Below are 15997 nucleotides of genomic sequence, written 5' to 3'. Positions count from 1 at the left end.
CTCACGCATAATAACTGAAGCATTAAATTCATTCTTATTTCGTGAGCTCTCAGTTTATATACGTGTGATGGGGAGACCAGAAAGTCCTACCATCACTTCACAAATTAGGAACCCAGTACTCCAAGAAGGGAACCAGGAAGCAGGCTGTGATAGTGGAGAGGCTTTGGGCTCAGTCCAGGTTAGGAACCCCAGCTGTGCTGCTTACTAAAGTAAAAAAACAGTAACTGTTTTCTCCTGGAGGTTGGGGATAAGAATACTCAGTTTGGGGTTGTTGTAAGTACTCATTGAGATGACATATAAAAAGCACCTGGCATGCAGTCAGCCCTCAAAATACTCTTCCCTTCCCACTCAAGAACACCCAGTGCGTTTGTGTGAGAGTTAGGACCAAAACCCAGGTCCTGGGATCCTTCCCCCTCACGCTCCCCTAATTGAACCAAAATGAACAGGCATGCACAAACCCACTCGGAAAGCACCATCAGAACACAGCATTCTGGTTTATATCATCACACATCAAAGCTGAAAATAAGAAACAGCTGGTTGTTTCTTGGGCTGACGTGAACTGAGGTTAGAAGAAATGATGAAAAGCCCAGCTGGGGTTTTTGTCATCTTCGAAGTTTCAAGTTTTGTCTCATTTCCAATAGTGGACGTGTGTGTAGATGCAGGTGTGTGCACAGGGAGGGCTCTTTGTGGTTTAGAATATTTTGCTTTCTATTACTTTAGAATAGTTTCAAACTAAAATCTGTATAACATGGGAAATTTACTTTGAAAAAAGATTTTAAATCCTTAACTCATTACAGCTGCTCAATCAATATAGTTTGTAGTTATTTACACTCATGCTTTGTGTGCTTCCTAATGTTGTGGGGAGAGCTCTTTTTTTTTCCTGTGTCAGTACTAAATGGAGTTCTTAGCTGCCCTAGATCCTTTTTCCCCACACCTTAATTTTTACTTAAAAACTAAATTCCCGCCACTTTGATTGAGGCCATTCTAATATGGCCTCCCTTAGATAGGAAGCAAGTGTGTTTTCTTCCTTATATAAACATGGGACATGAAAGAGGAGTTGAATCACCTGCCCTTGAGATTAGCCAGGGAGGAAGAGGCAGAGCCCAAACAAGAATGTGAAGCCTGTAGGGTCCCTTTGAGTCATTTCAGCAAGGAGTAGGGCCTTTTGTGCTGGGACTCAAGGCAGCTCCCCACTGCCCCCAAAATTAACTGGAAGCCTTTTGCCCTTGGCTGAGTGTGTTCCATGGGAACTAATCCAGGTGGCCTTTCTCAGTGACCCCTTCAGACTCCCAGAGCTGCAGCCAGCCTGCACTTCTTACTGTGTCCTAAGCCAGGCTGGCCATTTTCCACCGTGGGACTTTTGCTGACACTGTTTCCTCTGTCTGCAATTCCTTTTCTTCCATCCTCTGGATGTCCCATGCCTACCCTTCTCTTAGAGTCTAGCTCCGATGCCAGCTCTTCCATGAAGCTTGGCTTAGTGGTTAAAAACACAGTCTTCAGGGTCAGGCCTGACTTCAGTAGCTCTGCTCTCTCCAACAGAGTGATGTGGGGCAAGTCAACTGTCACAGATTCTCTCAGGCTTAGTTTCTTCACTTACAGTGCACGTTAGTTCCCCTGGTGATCTTGTTAAAATGGCAGTTCTGATCCAGTGGGTGCGGGGTGATGTTCAAGATCTGGTATTTCTAACAAGCTCCTAGGTCCTGGGAACACGTTTTGAATTGCAAGGCTTTGTAGAGATCTTGAGAGAAGAAAATGAAATAATGCATGAAATGCACTTAGTATTGTGCCCTTCAAATACTAGTATTTAGTAAATGGTGGCTGCTGCTGTTTTGTTGCCTTCTATTATTGGCTGATTTCCCTGGCTGGAGGTCACATTTTTTTTTTTTCTTTAAACAAAAGCTCCTGGCCCCCTGCCCCTCTTTCTTGGCACTAAGCATTTTTCCCTTTGTATTGCGGTTTTTGTTTTGGGGGATTTTTAGTAGACATACCTTTGTCTCCCACCAGACTTGGGAGTAGGGTCTTTATCTAATTTCCCACTGACTCCCTCAAGATGTTTACCATGGGATCTTTTTATATTTTATTTTTTTTCTTCAAGAGATGGAGTCTCATTGCATTGCTCAGGCTAGACTTGAACTCCTGGGAACTCGAATTCCTGCTCTCAGACTGAGATCCTCCTGTCTCAGCCTCCCAAGTACCTGGGCCATCGTGCCCAGCTACCACATGGTCTTATACACAGCAAGTGTTGAATACATACTTGAATTTTATTTACTTCTATTTTTGTTCCACAGGGATCTGTGTGGCAGTAGGGAGTATAGCTAATGATTTGGGTAGTCTCAATTATGCTAGGGTTGCTGCTCAGCCAGCTTCATTTGCCCACTGCCCAAGAGGAAGCCAATACACCAAGACAGCCGGGTTTACTATAGAGAATGAGGTTGTTTTGTTTTGTTTTGTGAGACAGTCTCGCAGTGTCACCCAGGCTAGAGTGCCATGCCATCAGCCTAGCTTACAGCAACCTCAAACTCCTGGGCTCAAGTGATCCTCCTGCCTCAGCCTCCTGAGTAGCTGGGATTATAGGCGTGTGCCACTATGCCCGGCTAATTTTTCCATTATCATTAGAGACGGGGGTCTTGCTCTTGCTCAGGCTGGTCTCGAACTCCTGAGCTTAAGTGATCCTCCTCCCTCGGCCTCCCAGAGTGCAGGAGTTACAGATATGAGCCACCACCCTGGGCCAAAAAAGAGTTTTTAATTCTGCATAGCACTAAGTGGGGAGATGGGAGGAATTTCCCAAATCCGCCCAGTTTTTTAAAGGCAGTTTGGCATAGGCAATTTGCTAATTGTTTGCTAATTGGCTGGGTTCAGGGCAGAACCAAAGGGTTATAGAAATTGTTGTCTTTGCTGACCAGGTTATTGGGTGGGGGTCATAAGACCAGTTGGGTCAGTTCCTCTGTATAGGCCACTGGTCTGGGTGGGTCAGCCATTCCACTGGAATGGGGGACCTGGAAGATAGCTCAGAAACTACCCCAAGATTTCAAAAAGGTAATGTTATCTGTGGAGAAAGCTAAGAATCTTTATCACCACCAGCTATGTGGCTCCAGGGTGGCAATTATAGAGAAACAAACGGGACAATGGCTAATTATTGTCATTATTTTTAGATAGGCCTGTGCCTTATTTTAAGCTAGGCCCTTACCACAGTTCTTGCTTGGAACCCTTTATCAATTTGTAAAGCTGGTTTCACTGGTATCTTAGGTACTGATGATTATTCATTTATCCAGTAAGTGTTTATTGAGCACCTACTATGGGGCCAGGCATGTTCTAGACATAATACAAAGCAGTGACACAAAGATTCTGCCCTTAGAAACTTATATTTTCCTCAGGGAGATGGACAATAAATTAAGAAAAATGTAAATAAAATCATAAGCTCCTTGGGGACAGAGGATGTATTTAATTCATCTTAGTGAGTGGGTGTTCAGACTCTGTCAGCTGGCCGCTCTGGGCCTGCGTGGGCTGTTTCAGTCTTCACATGGTTTGTCCCTGTGGTATAACTCTGTACTCCCTCATGTCCCCATTGCCCACCCCATAAACCCACTCACACAAAAGCATAAGTGAGCTATGTAGATGTTACTAGAGATCTTAGCAGGGAGCCAAAGAAAGGGCTTCACTTTACACCCCACAGTAGACAACTTAGAAGTCTGTATTAGAAATCTCCAGAGTCCCTTTTGAACACTGTTAATACCAAGGGTTTCCCTTGCTGCCCCTTCCTTCCACACCCAGCTCCACATGCAGATCCTTTGGGAATATTGTATTCCTGGCCCCATCGTGCTTACCCTTGGAGCCCACTCTTCTCAGAAGCAGCCAGAGCATAGACAGAGAACAAAACAAAGCAACAGCTTTCATTCCAGAGCCTGACACGGGTAGGGTTCTGCACAGTTTTCTAAGGGTGTTCACTCCCACTTTCTCCTCTGTGAGTCCTTTTCCATTTCATGCCTTTTAGATGTTAGACTGGCCAAGAACTTGTTCGTCAGACCTCTCTCTCCACTCTGCCATTAGTGATCTCATCCCATGCCGTGGCTTTAAATGTCATTCAGGTCTCTGTTCAAATGTCACTTCCTCAGAGACCTTCCTTGACAACCCTGTTTAAAATAGCACATGCAGACACACGCACAGCCCTTAGCCTGCTTTATCTCTCCTTATGGCATGTATATTAATATCTCTTTGTTGTCTGTCTCTGAAGGTAAGAAATTTGTCTTGTTCACTGCTTTCCAGCATTTGGAACAGTGCCTGGCACATAGTAGGCAATCAATGAGTATCAGTTTAGAGGTGAGGAAGTAGGCTCAGAGAAGTTAAAGGGCTGGCCTCGAGTCACAGAGCGGGGAAGCAGCAGAGCCTGCTTGTCGAGAGCTCAGTCTTATGGGACTCACCTCCCAAGAAGGTGGCCTCTGCCTCTTCCACAGACTGGGGACACCAGGTGGTCCAGAGGCCTGTGGATACTTCCAGTGGGAGGCTAGGAGGGTGCCCAAGAGAGTTCTCACACTCTTGGGAACACATACAAAATGGAACAGTGTGGCCCCCCCCCCCCAGGACCTGTTCCTTTTATCCCAGACAGGTCCCCACCATTGTTTTCCTAGCTCTTTACAGGCATCACACTGCAGGCGCACAGGCCCTGGGGGACCATTGTTACTTGTAATTCCACACTCAGAGGCCCCAATGGCAAAAAGGAAGGGCAAACTTGAATACATTTAAAAAAAAAAGTTGTTACCTGGTTGTAGAAATCCCTGTTGCTGCATGGATCTCTGCGGATTAGTGTAAAGATATAGTAAATAAAGCCAAATGGAACCATAGGGAATGTAACATTTGGATAAAAGGAAATCCTCAGGTGATCTCAGAGGAGGGTCCTGAGGGGAGAATTGTTGGCCTCATTCTAGGTTCAGACTCCTGAAATTGAGGACACAAACAAGTCTGAAATTGAGGACACACAAGACCAGTGCTGAAGGGTGAAAACAAACCTGCTGGGAAATGCCCCTTCTCCTGAGCGACCAGCTGCTAGACCATTTGCTTCCTACTGCAGAGGGCTTCTTTGAACTCAGAGAAAACTGAAGCCCCAGTAGTGTTTCTGTGTTCAGGTACCTTTGCTCCAAAGCCCCCAGACACCCTCACATCATCCTGAGGGAAAGAAACTATCATTTAAGACTAGGCGTGGTGGCTCACACCTGTAACTCTAGCACTCTGGGTTGCTGAGGCAGGAGGATTGCTTGAGCTCAGGAGTTCCAGAGACCAGCAAGAGCAAGACCCCATCTCTAAAAAAAGAGAAACTATCATTTAATATTTGCAAAATTGTGAGTTTCTGCCCTCACTGTTCCATCTAACATACCTCTCCTGAATGGATGTCCTTAAACTATAGCTCTGATTGGACCACTCCCCTCCTGGAGTGCAAGCTCCTAAGTCTGGCATGCGGGCATTCAGAGTCTTTACCAATCATGCAGCATGTCTAAGAGGGTAGAGTTCTGTGGCTTCAGGGGCCACAGAACTGAAACCAGCTGAGGAAGAAACTAAGAGCTGGATGCTGGCTGGGTTTGGAGAATACCAAAGTCCATCTCAAGGTGCCTAGGAGCTTCATAATAGGGCCCTTTAGAGTTTCACGTGCTGTGTCAGTTACACATGGCTAGGTTATGCTTTAATAATAAACAAGCCCCAAGTTCTTAGTGCCTTAACCTAAAACAAAAGTTTCTTTTTCATGCATGTTCATTTTGGCTTGGCTGGAGTCTGTTTACCTACTCTCTCAAGGATCCAGGCTACCAGAGTAGCCATCATCTCAAATTTTGCCTGCCAGCTGCTATGTCAGAGAGAAAAGAAAGCTCTGGATGATCTTGCTTAGGCAGTTAAGTGCTCTGGTTGAGAAATAACACACTGCTCTTCGACTCAAACCCCACTGACTAGTGTCATTTTTGTGGCCCCACCCGACTTCAGGAGGGACCAGAGAGAACAGTATCATGTGCCCAGAAGGAGGGAAATCTGGAAACAGTTGACGAAGAGCACTCATTACCAGCATAGTGTATGTGAGGTCTTTTAATCAAAACAAGTCTTTGGGGTTATATAAAGATCCCTAATTTATTTGTGAGGAAATGGAGGCTCATTTCCTCAATTGAGGAATGGAGAGGTTAAGTGACTTGCTCAAGAGTCACCTGCAATTTGATCTCAGGTTGTCTGACTTTGAGATTATTGGGCTTTGCATGAAACAGGGAGAGCCACTTCACTGAAAGGGTTGGAGCTGAGGAGGAGAGCTGTTTATTAAAGATGCTGCATCACAGTGTGGGTGGGGGCCCTTTTTATCACAGTCACCAGGGAGCTTGTTAAAAATGCACATAATGGGCTCCACTCCAGAGATTTTGATTCTGGATGTCTGAAATGGAGCTAGGAACAGTCCCTAGGTAGATAATCAAGAGGCCTGTTTGAAGAACCACTGCCATGGGAAGTCCTGCCAAGTCTGGTTTAAAGATTTCTTTCCTCTCAAGCTCTATAAGCTGCAGTAGTGCTTAATTCTTTCTAGCCCATCTTGTTCTTAGCTGTGAGAGCAAATGGTTGCTATCACCCCGAGGAGAGGCATCACAATATCCCACTCCATAAGGGCTGTATTTGCAAAACAAATGAACTGAGGAATAATGGGATTTTTATTCTTTAATTCCTTATTCACAGTGGGACTTCAAGAATTTCTCTGTAGGAATCTCTGTGTTGATGCAGCAGTGTCTTGTGGAGGGGGGTCGTTGAAGCCATGTTTACATAATAAATTTACATAAGGTTAGAAAACATTAATTATTGACCTAAAAATTGAGGTGAGGGCACATTGGGGATTCACTTCTGCTTATTTATTTACTTAAAAAACACTTACTACGCATGTACTTGGTGCTTAGATGTTCGATGGTGTCTTTGAGCTCTTGCTATATTCTCCATAACTGAATTGTGGTGGCCCAGTGTATTTCTTATCAATGGGCTGCTGTGGTAACCATCCGGGACAGAAATTGGCAGTGCTGGGTGCTATGGGATGTCAGTGGGCACACAGGGTGGACTAGGTTAAACACTGTGGTAGACTTGGTTCAAGCTGGCAGTGAGGCAAGATGCCGTTATCAGGGTTGGTAGTTGTGACTTGGGTCTTTTGTATATTCCTCCTTAGAATTTGAATCATGACCATTAACAATAGGTCCCAGGGAGGACCCTAATGGACAGGCCTGCAAAAGGCCACATGGAAGCCACCTCACCTGCAAGGTTGCATAGATTAGGTTCCCTTAGAGTAGCTGGTTCATTTTGAACAGCTGTCAGAGTGTCCTTGTAGAATGAAAGACCGTTGTATACAAGGCACCTCAGAAAATATGCAGTTTATGGTGCTTGCTGAAAGAACAGTGTACAGTTATACTCAGAGGAGCTAATAAATCAGAAAGTGGAATGTGGGGACAAAGAGTATGAGGACTCTGTTTGCTTCCTCTTGTTCAATTTTCATCTTTCATATCTACTGGTTTCTGCTTGGCTCTCTCATACCACAGGATTTTTTCATAAGGTAGGGAACCTGGCAGTTCTGGGGTCATATTCTTATGGTATCTTACCAAAAGAAAAGAGAGTCTTCCTTGCTAATTCCAGACAGGAAAATCCCAGAATAGGATGCAGATTGAGAGGATGGAGTCATCTGATTGGCTGGGACTTGTTTACTTGGTCAGCCCTGGGCTCAGGAGATAGCAGGGGGTATTTAAAGGGGACCCTAAGGAGGGTAGACAAAAACCTCTTGTTTTGTGTCTGTCTCCAGGTGACCATGGAGGCTGGCAGCCTCCCCCTGGAGCTGTGGCGCATGATCTTAGCCTACCTGCACCTTCCCGACCTGGGCCGCTGTAGCTTGGTATGCAGGGCCTGGTACGAACTGATCCTCAGTCTTGACAGCACGCGCTGGCGACAACTGTGTCTGGGCTGCACCGAGTGCCGCCACCCCAACTGGCCCAACCAGCCTGACGTGGAGCCTGAGTCTTGGAGGGAGGCCTTCAAGCAGCATTACCTTGCCTCCAAGACATGGACCAAGAATGCCCTGGACTTGGAGTCCTCCGTCTGCTTTTCTCTATTCCGCCGGCGGAGGGAACGACGGACCCTGAGCGTCGGGCCAGGCCATGAGTTTGACAGCCTGAGCAGTGCCCTGGCCCTGGCCAGCCTATATGACCGAATCATGCTCTTCCCAGGTGTATATGAAGAGCAAGGTGAAATCATCCTGAAGGTGCCCGTGGAGATTGTAGGGCATGGCAAGTTGGGCGAAGTGGCCCTCCTAGCCAGCATTGATCAGCACTGCTCAACCACACGCCTGTGCAACCTCGTCTTCATGCCGGCCTGGTTCTCACCCATCATGTATAAGGTGAATGTCCACATCAAATAGATGGCCTTTCCAGTCCTGACCCTAGGGGCTTGGCCTCTTCTCAGTGGGTTCATTATCCTTGTTTTGTTGGAATTGAGTGGTGGTTTAGTATATACACACTCCTCTCAGTTCTGAACAAGTTAAAAAAGTAGGAATAGGGATCAGTATAATTCAAAATTCTGCTTTATTCCTGGCAAAGCTATAGTAAACAGTGAGGCCTGGGCTTGGGGCCAAAATTGCTTGGTACTTTTTCCTTCCCAAATAGACCCACTGGAGCCACAGGTGGAGCAGCTAGGTAGGAAAGCCAGGTTCTGAGAGCATGCCACATGGTGACAGGAAGCAGAGAACTTGTTAGCTGCTCATGGGCATGCCCAGAGAGAGAGCCAAAGAGAAAGGAGGCTCTACAGGACCAGTGACCTTCAGTGTGTGAACCCCACCCTGTTCAGGGTCAAGGAAGGTCAGGCTTTTACCAGGATTGGCTACTTAAGGGTGACTGGAGAGAAGATCACAAAGTGTTAGTCCATCACATTCCTTCCATGAACACAGAGCAGAAGATGGATTTAACCAAAGCATGTGTCAAAGTGTTGGTAGTTTCTAGCAGGACAGTCTACATCTTATACATTCCTAGAAATTCGAATTATGTATCTAGTAAATAAAAATTATATTGCGGCCGGGTGCGGTGGCTCACGCCTGTAATCCTAGCACTCTGGGAGGCCGAGGTGGGCGGATTGCTCAAGGTCAGGAGTTCAAAAACCAGCCTGAGCGAGACCCCGTCTCTACCATAAAAATAGAAAGAAATTAATTGGCCAACTAATATATATAATATAAAAATCAGCTGGGCATGGTGGCTCGTGCCTGTAGTCCCAGCTACTTGGGAGGCTGAAGCAGGAGGATCGCTTGAGCCCAGGATTTTGAGGTTGCTGTGAGCTAGGCTGACACCATGGCACTCACTCTAGCCTAGGCAAGAAAGCGAGACTCTGTCTCAAAAATAAATAAATAAATAAATAAATAAATAAATAAATAAATAAATAAATAAAAAATTATATTGCTACTATGACTACCAATAACAACTTAAAATTGTCTCTCCTATTTGTAATGATCGTTACACAGCAGTCATTTTAGATGTATTCAGTACATGCCAGCATATACTTTATAGCCATCATGTCATTTATTCCTCCCTGCACCCTGTGAGATGGGTAGTGTCATCTGTTTTTATAGATGAGGATACTGAGGCTCAGCAAGACTAAGTGACGTGCCCAGGATCTCAGACTTCGTAAGGGACAAAGCTAGGATCCTAAGCCTATATTCAATAATCTAGGTGACTTCCATCTGTGACCTTATTTGATCCCCACAGCAAACATTTGTAGTAGACTGAGTAGATGTGCTGTCCCCATCCTGATAGCATCAGGAACAATTATATGCTACATGGTGTGAATACAAGCAGGGAGTTGGGGGTGGGAGTGCAGGGCTTACTGAGCTGGTCCCTTTGTGGAGAGCAAGGCCTTGATCCAGTGGGCCGGCAACGTGACCTGCTATCTATTGCTCTGCCCACATGCACCAGTGGCCACATAGACAAACCTCTTTCCTAGTACCTGTGTCTGGGCCTGCCCCGCTCAGGCAGGCCCTAAGACTTGAGGTTTTAGAAGGGGTGGGCAGCTCCCAGTTCTCCTCTCTCTCTGATGCATAGCAGCTCCCCAGTTCCTTTTGGTGGCCAGTCTGACACCCCTGCCCTGGGTGGGGAAGAGGGGGTGATCAACAGAACAAATGGCCTTTGCATGCTCCACCCTACTTAAAGAACAGAGTGCAGACCAGTAAAACAAATTGTGTCCCTCTGATAGCTGCTTTCTCCTGTTCATCCCCCAGACAACATCAGGTCATGTCCAGTTCGACAACTGCAACTTTGAGAACGGACACATCCAGGTCCATGGCCCGGGTACCTGCCAAGTGAAGTTTTGCACCTTCAAAAACACCCATGTCTTCCTGCACAACGTGCCCCTATGCGTCCTAGAAAATTGTGAATTCGTGGGCAGCGAAAACAACTCTGTGACTGTTGAGGGTCACCCATCTGCAGATAAGAACTGGGCTTACAAGTATCTACTAGGACTTATCAAGTCCTCTCCTCCTTTGCTCCCCCCAGAGGACTCTGACTTTTTAATGTCCCTGGACCTAGAGAGCCGGGACCAGGCCTGGAGCCCGAGGACCTGTGACATTGTTATCGAGGGCAGCCAGAGCCCTACCAGCCCAGCCTCTAGCTCCCCAAAGCCAGGCTCCAAGGCTGGCTCACAGGAGGCAGAGGTGGGCAGCGATGGGGAAAGGGTGGCCCAGACCTCAGACAGCAGTGATGGAGGCCTGAGTCCCAGCGGTGAGGATGAGGACGAGGACCAGCTCACGTACAGACTGTCCTACCAAGTGCAGGGCCCGCGCCCTGTGTTGGGGGGCTCCTTTCTGGGCCCTCCACTGCCAGGAGCATCCATTCAGCTGCCCAGCTGCCTAGTGCTGAACTCACTGCAGCAGGAACTGCAGAAGGACAAGGAGGCCATGGCGCTGGTGAACTCCGTGCAGGGCTGCCTCATCCGGAAGTGCCTGTTCCGGGATGGGAAGGGAGGCGTCTTAGTCTGCTCCTATGGCCAAGCCAAGATGGAAGGAAACATCTTCCGGCACCTGACCTATGCAGTGCGGTGTATACATAATAGCAAGGTGCTGTCATAAGGGCTGTCCATCATGAGGCCTCACTGGGTCTCCAGAAACATGATTTTGATTGGTGAGAGGGCTCCTGTGGCTATAGGTAGTGAGGGTGTGATGGGGCTATTTGCATTTTAAAAAATTTTTTTTTTTTTTTTTTTTTGAGACAGAGTCTCACTCTGTTGCCCGGGCTAGAGTGCTGTGGTATCATCCTTGCTCACAGCAACCTCAAACTCCTGGGCTCAAACAATCCTCCTACCTCAGCCTTCCGAGTAGTTGGGACTACAGACATGCACCACCATGCCCGGCTAATTATTTTTAGTTGTCCAGCTAATTTCTTTCTATTTTTAGTAGAGACTGGGTCTCACTCTTGCTCAGGCCAGTTTTGAACTCCTGAGCTCAAACAATCCACCTTCCTCTACCTCCCAGAGTGCTAGGATTACAGGCATGAGCCACCGCACCCAGCCTTAAATAATCTTTTTTTAAGTGCTTATTAACACTCTTGACTTCATGTTCATCATCTGATTTGGAAAGGGCATGGACTATTTCTCTCATGTCACAGAAAAAGAACAGAGTCCCAGAGAGGGATGATGACTTACACAGGGTCAAAGACTACTGTGGACCAGTTTGAGTGGTCCTATGATAAAGGTGAGCGATGGGTGCATAGGAGCCCAGGAAACAGGGCACCTGACCCAGCCTCGAGAACCAGGAAAGGTTTCCTGGTGGAACAGGCCCTAGGCTGACTGTAGGGAAGAATGGGAATTGGCAAGGTGAAGATGAGAGGCAAAGCAGGCACATGTGGAGCCCAGAGGTGAGGGAGGACACAGCACCTTTAGGGAGTCACAAGTAACTGATGGCCAGAGTGAGAGGTGAGGGTGCTGGAGGAGTCTGAGGGAGGAGCCAGATCACAAGGCCCCAGAGGTCTTGCCAGTAGCTTCCTTGAGGGCAGTGGGAACTCACTTTGAAGCAGAGAATTGTAGACCTGTTTTTTGAAAGTTCATTCTTTGTAGGGAATGGAGTGGAGGGCAACAAGGCTAGAGGCTAAGGAGATCAGAGAGCATCAGTGGGTAATTACAACCCAGAGATGGAGAGGAGGGAACAGGGCAGCCTGGTGAGGTAGGAAGGAGAACCTGGGGAGGGAATAATCAAGAATGTAAGGCTGAGGTTTCTGGCCTGAGAGGCCAAGGCAGCGGTAGGAACAGGGGAGGTTAGGGCGTGGAGTGAAAGATGAGTTCTGTTTGGGTTACATTAAGGTTGGAGCACCTGTGGCATTTGTACTGGGCCAGACGTCTGGAGCATCTGGCTGCTTGGGTCTGCAGCCTTGGAGAGAGATGTATGCAGACTTGGGAGCTGTCATGATGCAGGTCGTAATTGGACAAATAAAATGTTATACAGCCTCAGTTGTAGCCATCTTGAGCAACTGGCCCATGGGACTTTTGGCAGGAGTTGTGCCAACAGAAGTTCCTATTGAGTCTCTAGCAATGAACCTAAAAACTGATATTTAGATTTTTTTTTTTTTTTTTTTTTGAGACAGGGTCTCATTCTATTGCCTGGGCTAGAGTACAGTGGCACAATCATAGCTCACTGCAACCTCAAACTCCTGGGCTCAAGCAATCCTCCTGCCTCAGCCTTCCAAGTAGCTGGGACTATAGGTGCACACCACCACACCCGGCTAATTTTTTCTATTTTTCTATTTTGGCAGGGTCTCACTCTGGCTCAGGTTGGTCTCGAACCCCTGACCTCAAGTGATCCTCCCACCTTGGCCTCCCAGAGTGCTAGCATTATAGGCTTGAGCCACTGTGCACAGCCCATATTTAGGGTTTTTGACTATAAAAGGTCCATGGTGTCTCAGAAGCACCCCGAGTCAGGAACAATTATATGCTAAATGGTGTGAATACAAGCAAGGAGCTGTGGGTGGGAGTGCAGGGCTTACTGAGCTGGTCCCTGTGCAGAGAGCAAGGCCTTGATCCAGTGGCCACAGGGCCATCACCCTCTACAACATCAGGAGGGTGAAGGCTGACAGAAGAGGCCTGGTTGCCTGAGGCTCCAAGAAGAAAAGTCACTGACTGTGATGGTTTTTCTTCTTTGTGTGTCTTGTAACTTTTAGGTGAAAGTTGGATATCTTGCATGAGACAGCAGAGATTGAGGTACATAGTATTTATGTTTGGAAGTGGCCATGCCTCTTCTTTTGCCAGGCCTTTAGGGGGTCAGTCTAGTCAGGAATCGAGCTGGTTTGGATTGGTGATGATACATCTTCAGTGTCCCACAGGCTTCAGGTTCCTCCAGCTTTGCCTGGAGCTGGTTTTCTCCCCTTTAAGTCTTCCCTTTGCACCTATTCCTCAGGAAGGCCCTCTCTCCATTCTCACCCTCCCCAGCAGTAAATTGCCATTATTAGTCACTCTGCTGCCTGGCTGTGTGGTGGCAGGGTTTCTCTGTTGTTTTGGGTCATCCTTAGTCTATGTAGGTGCTATGTCCGTGGTCTTGGGAGTAGACCCTTTTCAGTTATCCTGCCTCTGGGGGAGCTGTGACAGTCTGTGCCCAAGATGTTTTCCTCCCACTGCCCCCAGGCTAGAGGTTTTTTCCTGTTCCCTTTCTTGAGGACATAGGTAGGAAAGTTAGGGGAAAGAATCCAGGAGGGACTTAGTGCCTCTCTCAAAATAACTGCTGCACTTTTTCACCAAGCCCCCATAGGGGGAGGCTGTCCCTGGTCTCTTGTCCTGCCCCAAGTCTTGCTCCTTGAGCACCTAGTGAGGTCCCTGGAGAAGTGATCACATACAGCTACTCCCAGAGTTTCTGTACTCCCACACAAGTTCACAATTGGCCATTAACAATGTATTAAAAATGTTAGCTGACCCCAAATCTATAAAAATAAAAACTAAAAAAAAATTTGGGGGAAGCACTAGCTATCTAAAACAACAACAACAAAACATGTTAGCTGAGTTCTCCTTACCAGCTTGTTTGGCACCTGCATCCTGTTCAGCAGCTGAGTGCTCAGGTCTCCTCTCCTTGGAGGCACTCATCTTTTTTTAGAGTTCAGACTGATGGTTGTCTGCAGCCTCAGCTCTCTGATGGTTCCAGGAAGGTTATATTTGTGTATATTATCTTCTCCTTTTCTTGTTGTCGGTGTGGAAGCAGTGCTGTTTCCAACTTTCCCCATCCCAAGCAAAAGCTGAAACCTCCATGAAATTGTACTTTCATTCTACTTTACTTCTCCCAGAATTTTATCATAATGTAATATATTTGTATTGTTAATATATAATTGTTTAAGACAACATAAATATTAATATATTCCAGATTTTTTAATATACAGTCATCCCTTGATATCCATGGGGAATTGGTTCTAGGACACCCCCCTCAGGATACCAAAATCCACAAATGCTCAAATCCCTTATATAAAACGGTGTATTGACAACTAGAATGTTTAAAAAAAAAGGTATAGTTTTTGCATATAACCTATACAAATCCTCCCATAACTTTAACTCATCTTTAGATTGCTTGTGATACCTAATACAATGTAAATGCTATGTAAATAGTTGCTATACTGTATTTTTAAAGTTGTACTATTTTCTGTCATTGTATTATTATTATTATTTTTTTTTTTTTGAGATACAGTCTCACTCTGTTGCCCAGGCTAGAGTGCCGTGGCATCAGCCTAGCTCACAGCAACCTCAAACTCCTGGGCTCAGACGATCCTCCATCTCAGCCTCCCTAGTATCTGGGACTACAGGCATGTGCCACCATGCTCAGTTAATTTTTTCTATATATTTTTAGTTGACCAATTAATTTCTTTCTATTTTTAGTATAGATAGGGTCTCACTCTTGCTCAGGCTGGTTTCAAACTCCTGACCTTGAGTGATCCACCCGCCTCGGCCTTCTAGAGTGCTAGCATTACAGGAGTGAGCCACAGTGCCCAGCTTATTGTTATTATTTTTTAACAAATATATTCAATCCAAAGTTGGTTGAATCCATGGATGCAGAACCCATGGATACAGGAAGCCAACTGTACTTATTCAGTATGAAAAGAAAATGTAATTGGAAATACATCCCCTTAATAAGCTGGTTGCTAGGTTATGGTACCTTGTTTAAAAGAGGCTTTCTTATACAGTATTTCTAATTGTCCCTAAGTTTGCAGTCTCAGTAGTTTTTCCACCCTAGGATAGTACACCAGGAAAGATTCAGGATGGGTGAGAATAGGCCTTTGTTTTATAAAGCGGAAGGGATGGTGGTAGAGGAGAGCCACATGGTAGTTTCCGACTCTCGGTGCTTTCTCAGGCAGGTGAATTTTAGTGAAGTCACATTGGAAGTAGTGGATCTGGACCTTGATTTCATTAAAAGTAGCTGTGCCCTTGACCCCTAGAGAGATCTTCACACGACCCTAGTGCATGTAGAGTTTGAAGACTGCTCAGTCCCATCTTGTCTAAGTGTTCTTTCCTTCCCGTCATCCATCTATGCTGCCTACAAGTTCTGAATATGCAGCACAGGGCCAAGCTTCCGTCCAGGTTTTAGTAAAGAACCCAGGTGAGGTTGGTAAAGAGCCTTCAGGACAAAGCCAGGCAAGGCCGGGAGGTTGCTGTGTCCTTAGAAACACGCAGTAAGAGGGTGGCGGTGCCAGCGTTGGGGCGCTCCTCTCACCTCGGAGGTGAGCTGCATAGACCGGACAGAGAGGAAAGGATTTGGTGTTCCCCCAGTGCTTCCTAAAAAGTCTTTGTAACAGGAAAATAAGTGGCTTTCTCTTTTCTGCTTAGATCGTCATGCTCAGGAATGACATTTACCGCTGCCGAGCGTCAGGCATCTTTCTTCGCTTGGAGGGCGGAGGCTTGATCGCGGGCAACAACATTTACCACAACGCGGAGGCCGGTGTAGACATCCGGAAAAAGTCCAACCCACTCATACTGGTACTTTCCTCTGTCTTCATTCCCTGTTCAGGGTGGCTCT

General features: G+C 46.6%; 1 protein-coding gene across 4 annotated transcripts in view; it reads left to right on the top strand.

Moving 5' to 3' along the window:
• FBXO10 (F-box protein 10) overlaps positions 1-15997 on the top strand; it is a 42182-nt gene that overhangs the window by 5920 nt on the left and 20265 nt on the right. For 2 of the 4 annotated variants that reach the window (XM_012769092.2, XM_012769091.2), the window contains 3 exons: positions 7790-8380; positions 10244-11077; positions 15808-15957. In XM_012769092.2, coding sequence (XP_012624546.1) covers positions 7796-8380; positions 10244-11077; positions 15808-15957 — 1569 coding nt within the window. In that variant the 5' untranslated portion in view covers positions 7790-7795. The remainder of the gene's footprint in view (positions 1-7789; positions 8381-10243; positions 11078-15807; positions 15958-15997) is intronic. The other 2 variants (XM_012769096.2, XM_012769095.2) reach the window with 2 other exon arrangements.

The sequence above is a fragment of the Microcebus murinus genome, chromosome 12 (assembly GCF_040939455.1).
Source record: "Microcebus murinus isolate Inina chromosome 12, M.murinus_Inina_mat1.0, whole genome shotgun sequence".
Taxonomy (NCBI): Eukaryota; Metazoa; Chordata; class Mammalia; order Primates; family Cheirogaleidae; genus Microcebus; species Microcebus murinus.
The sequence above is the reverse complement of the archived record's forward strand: the minus strand, read 5'-3'. Positions and strand labels throughout refer to the sequence as shown.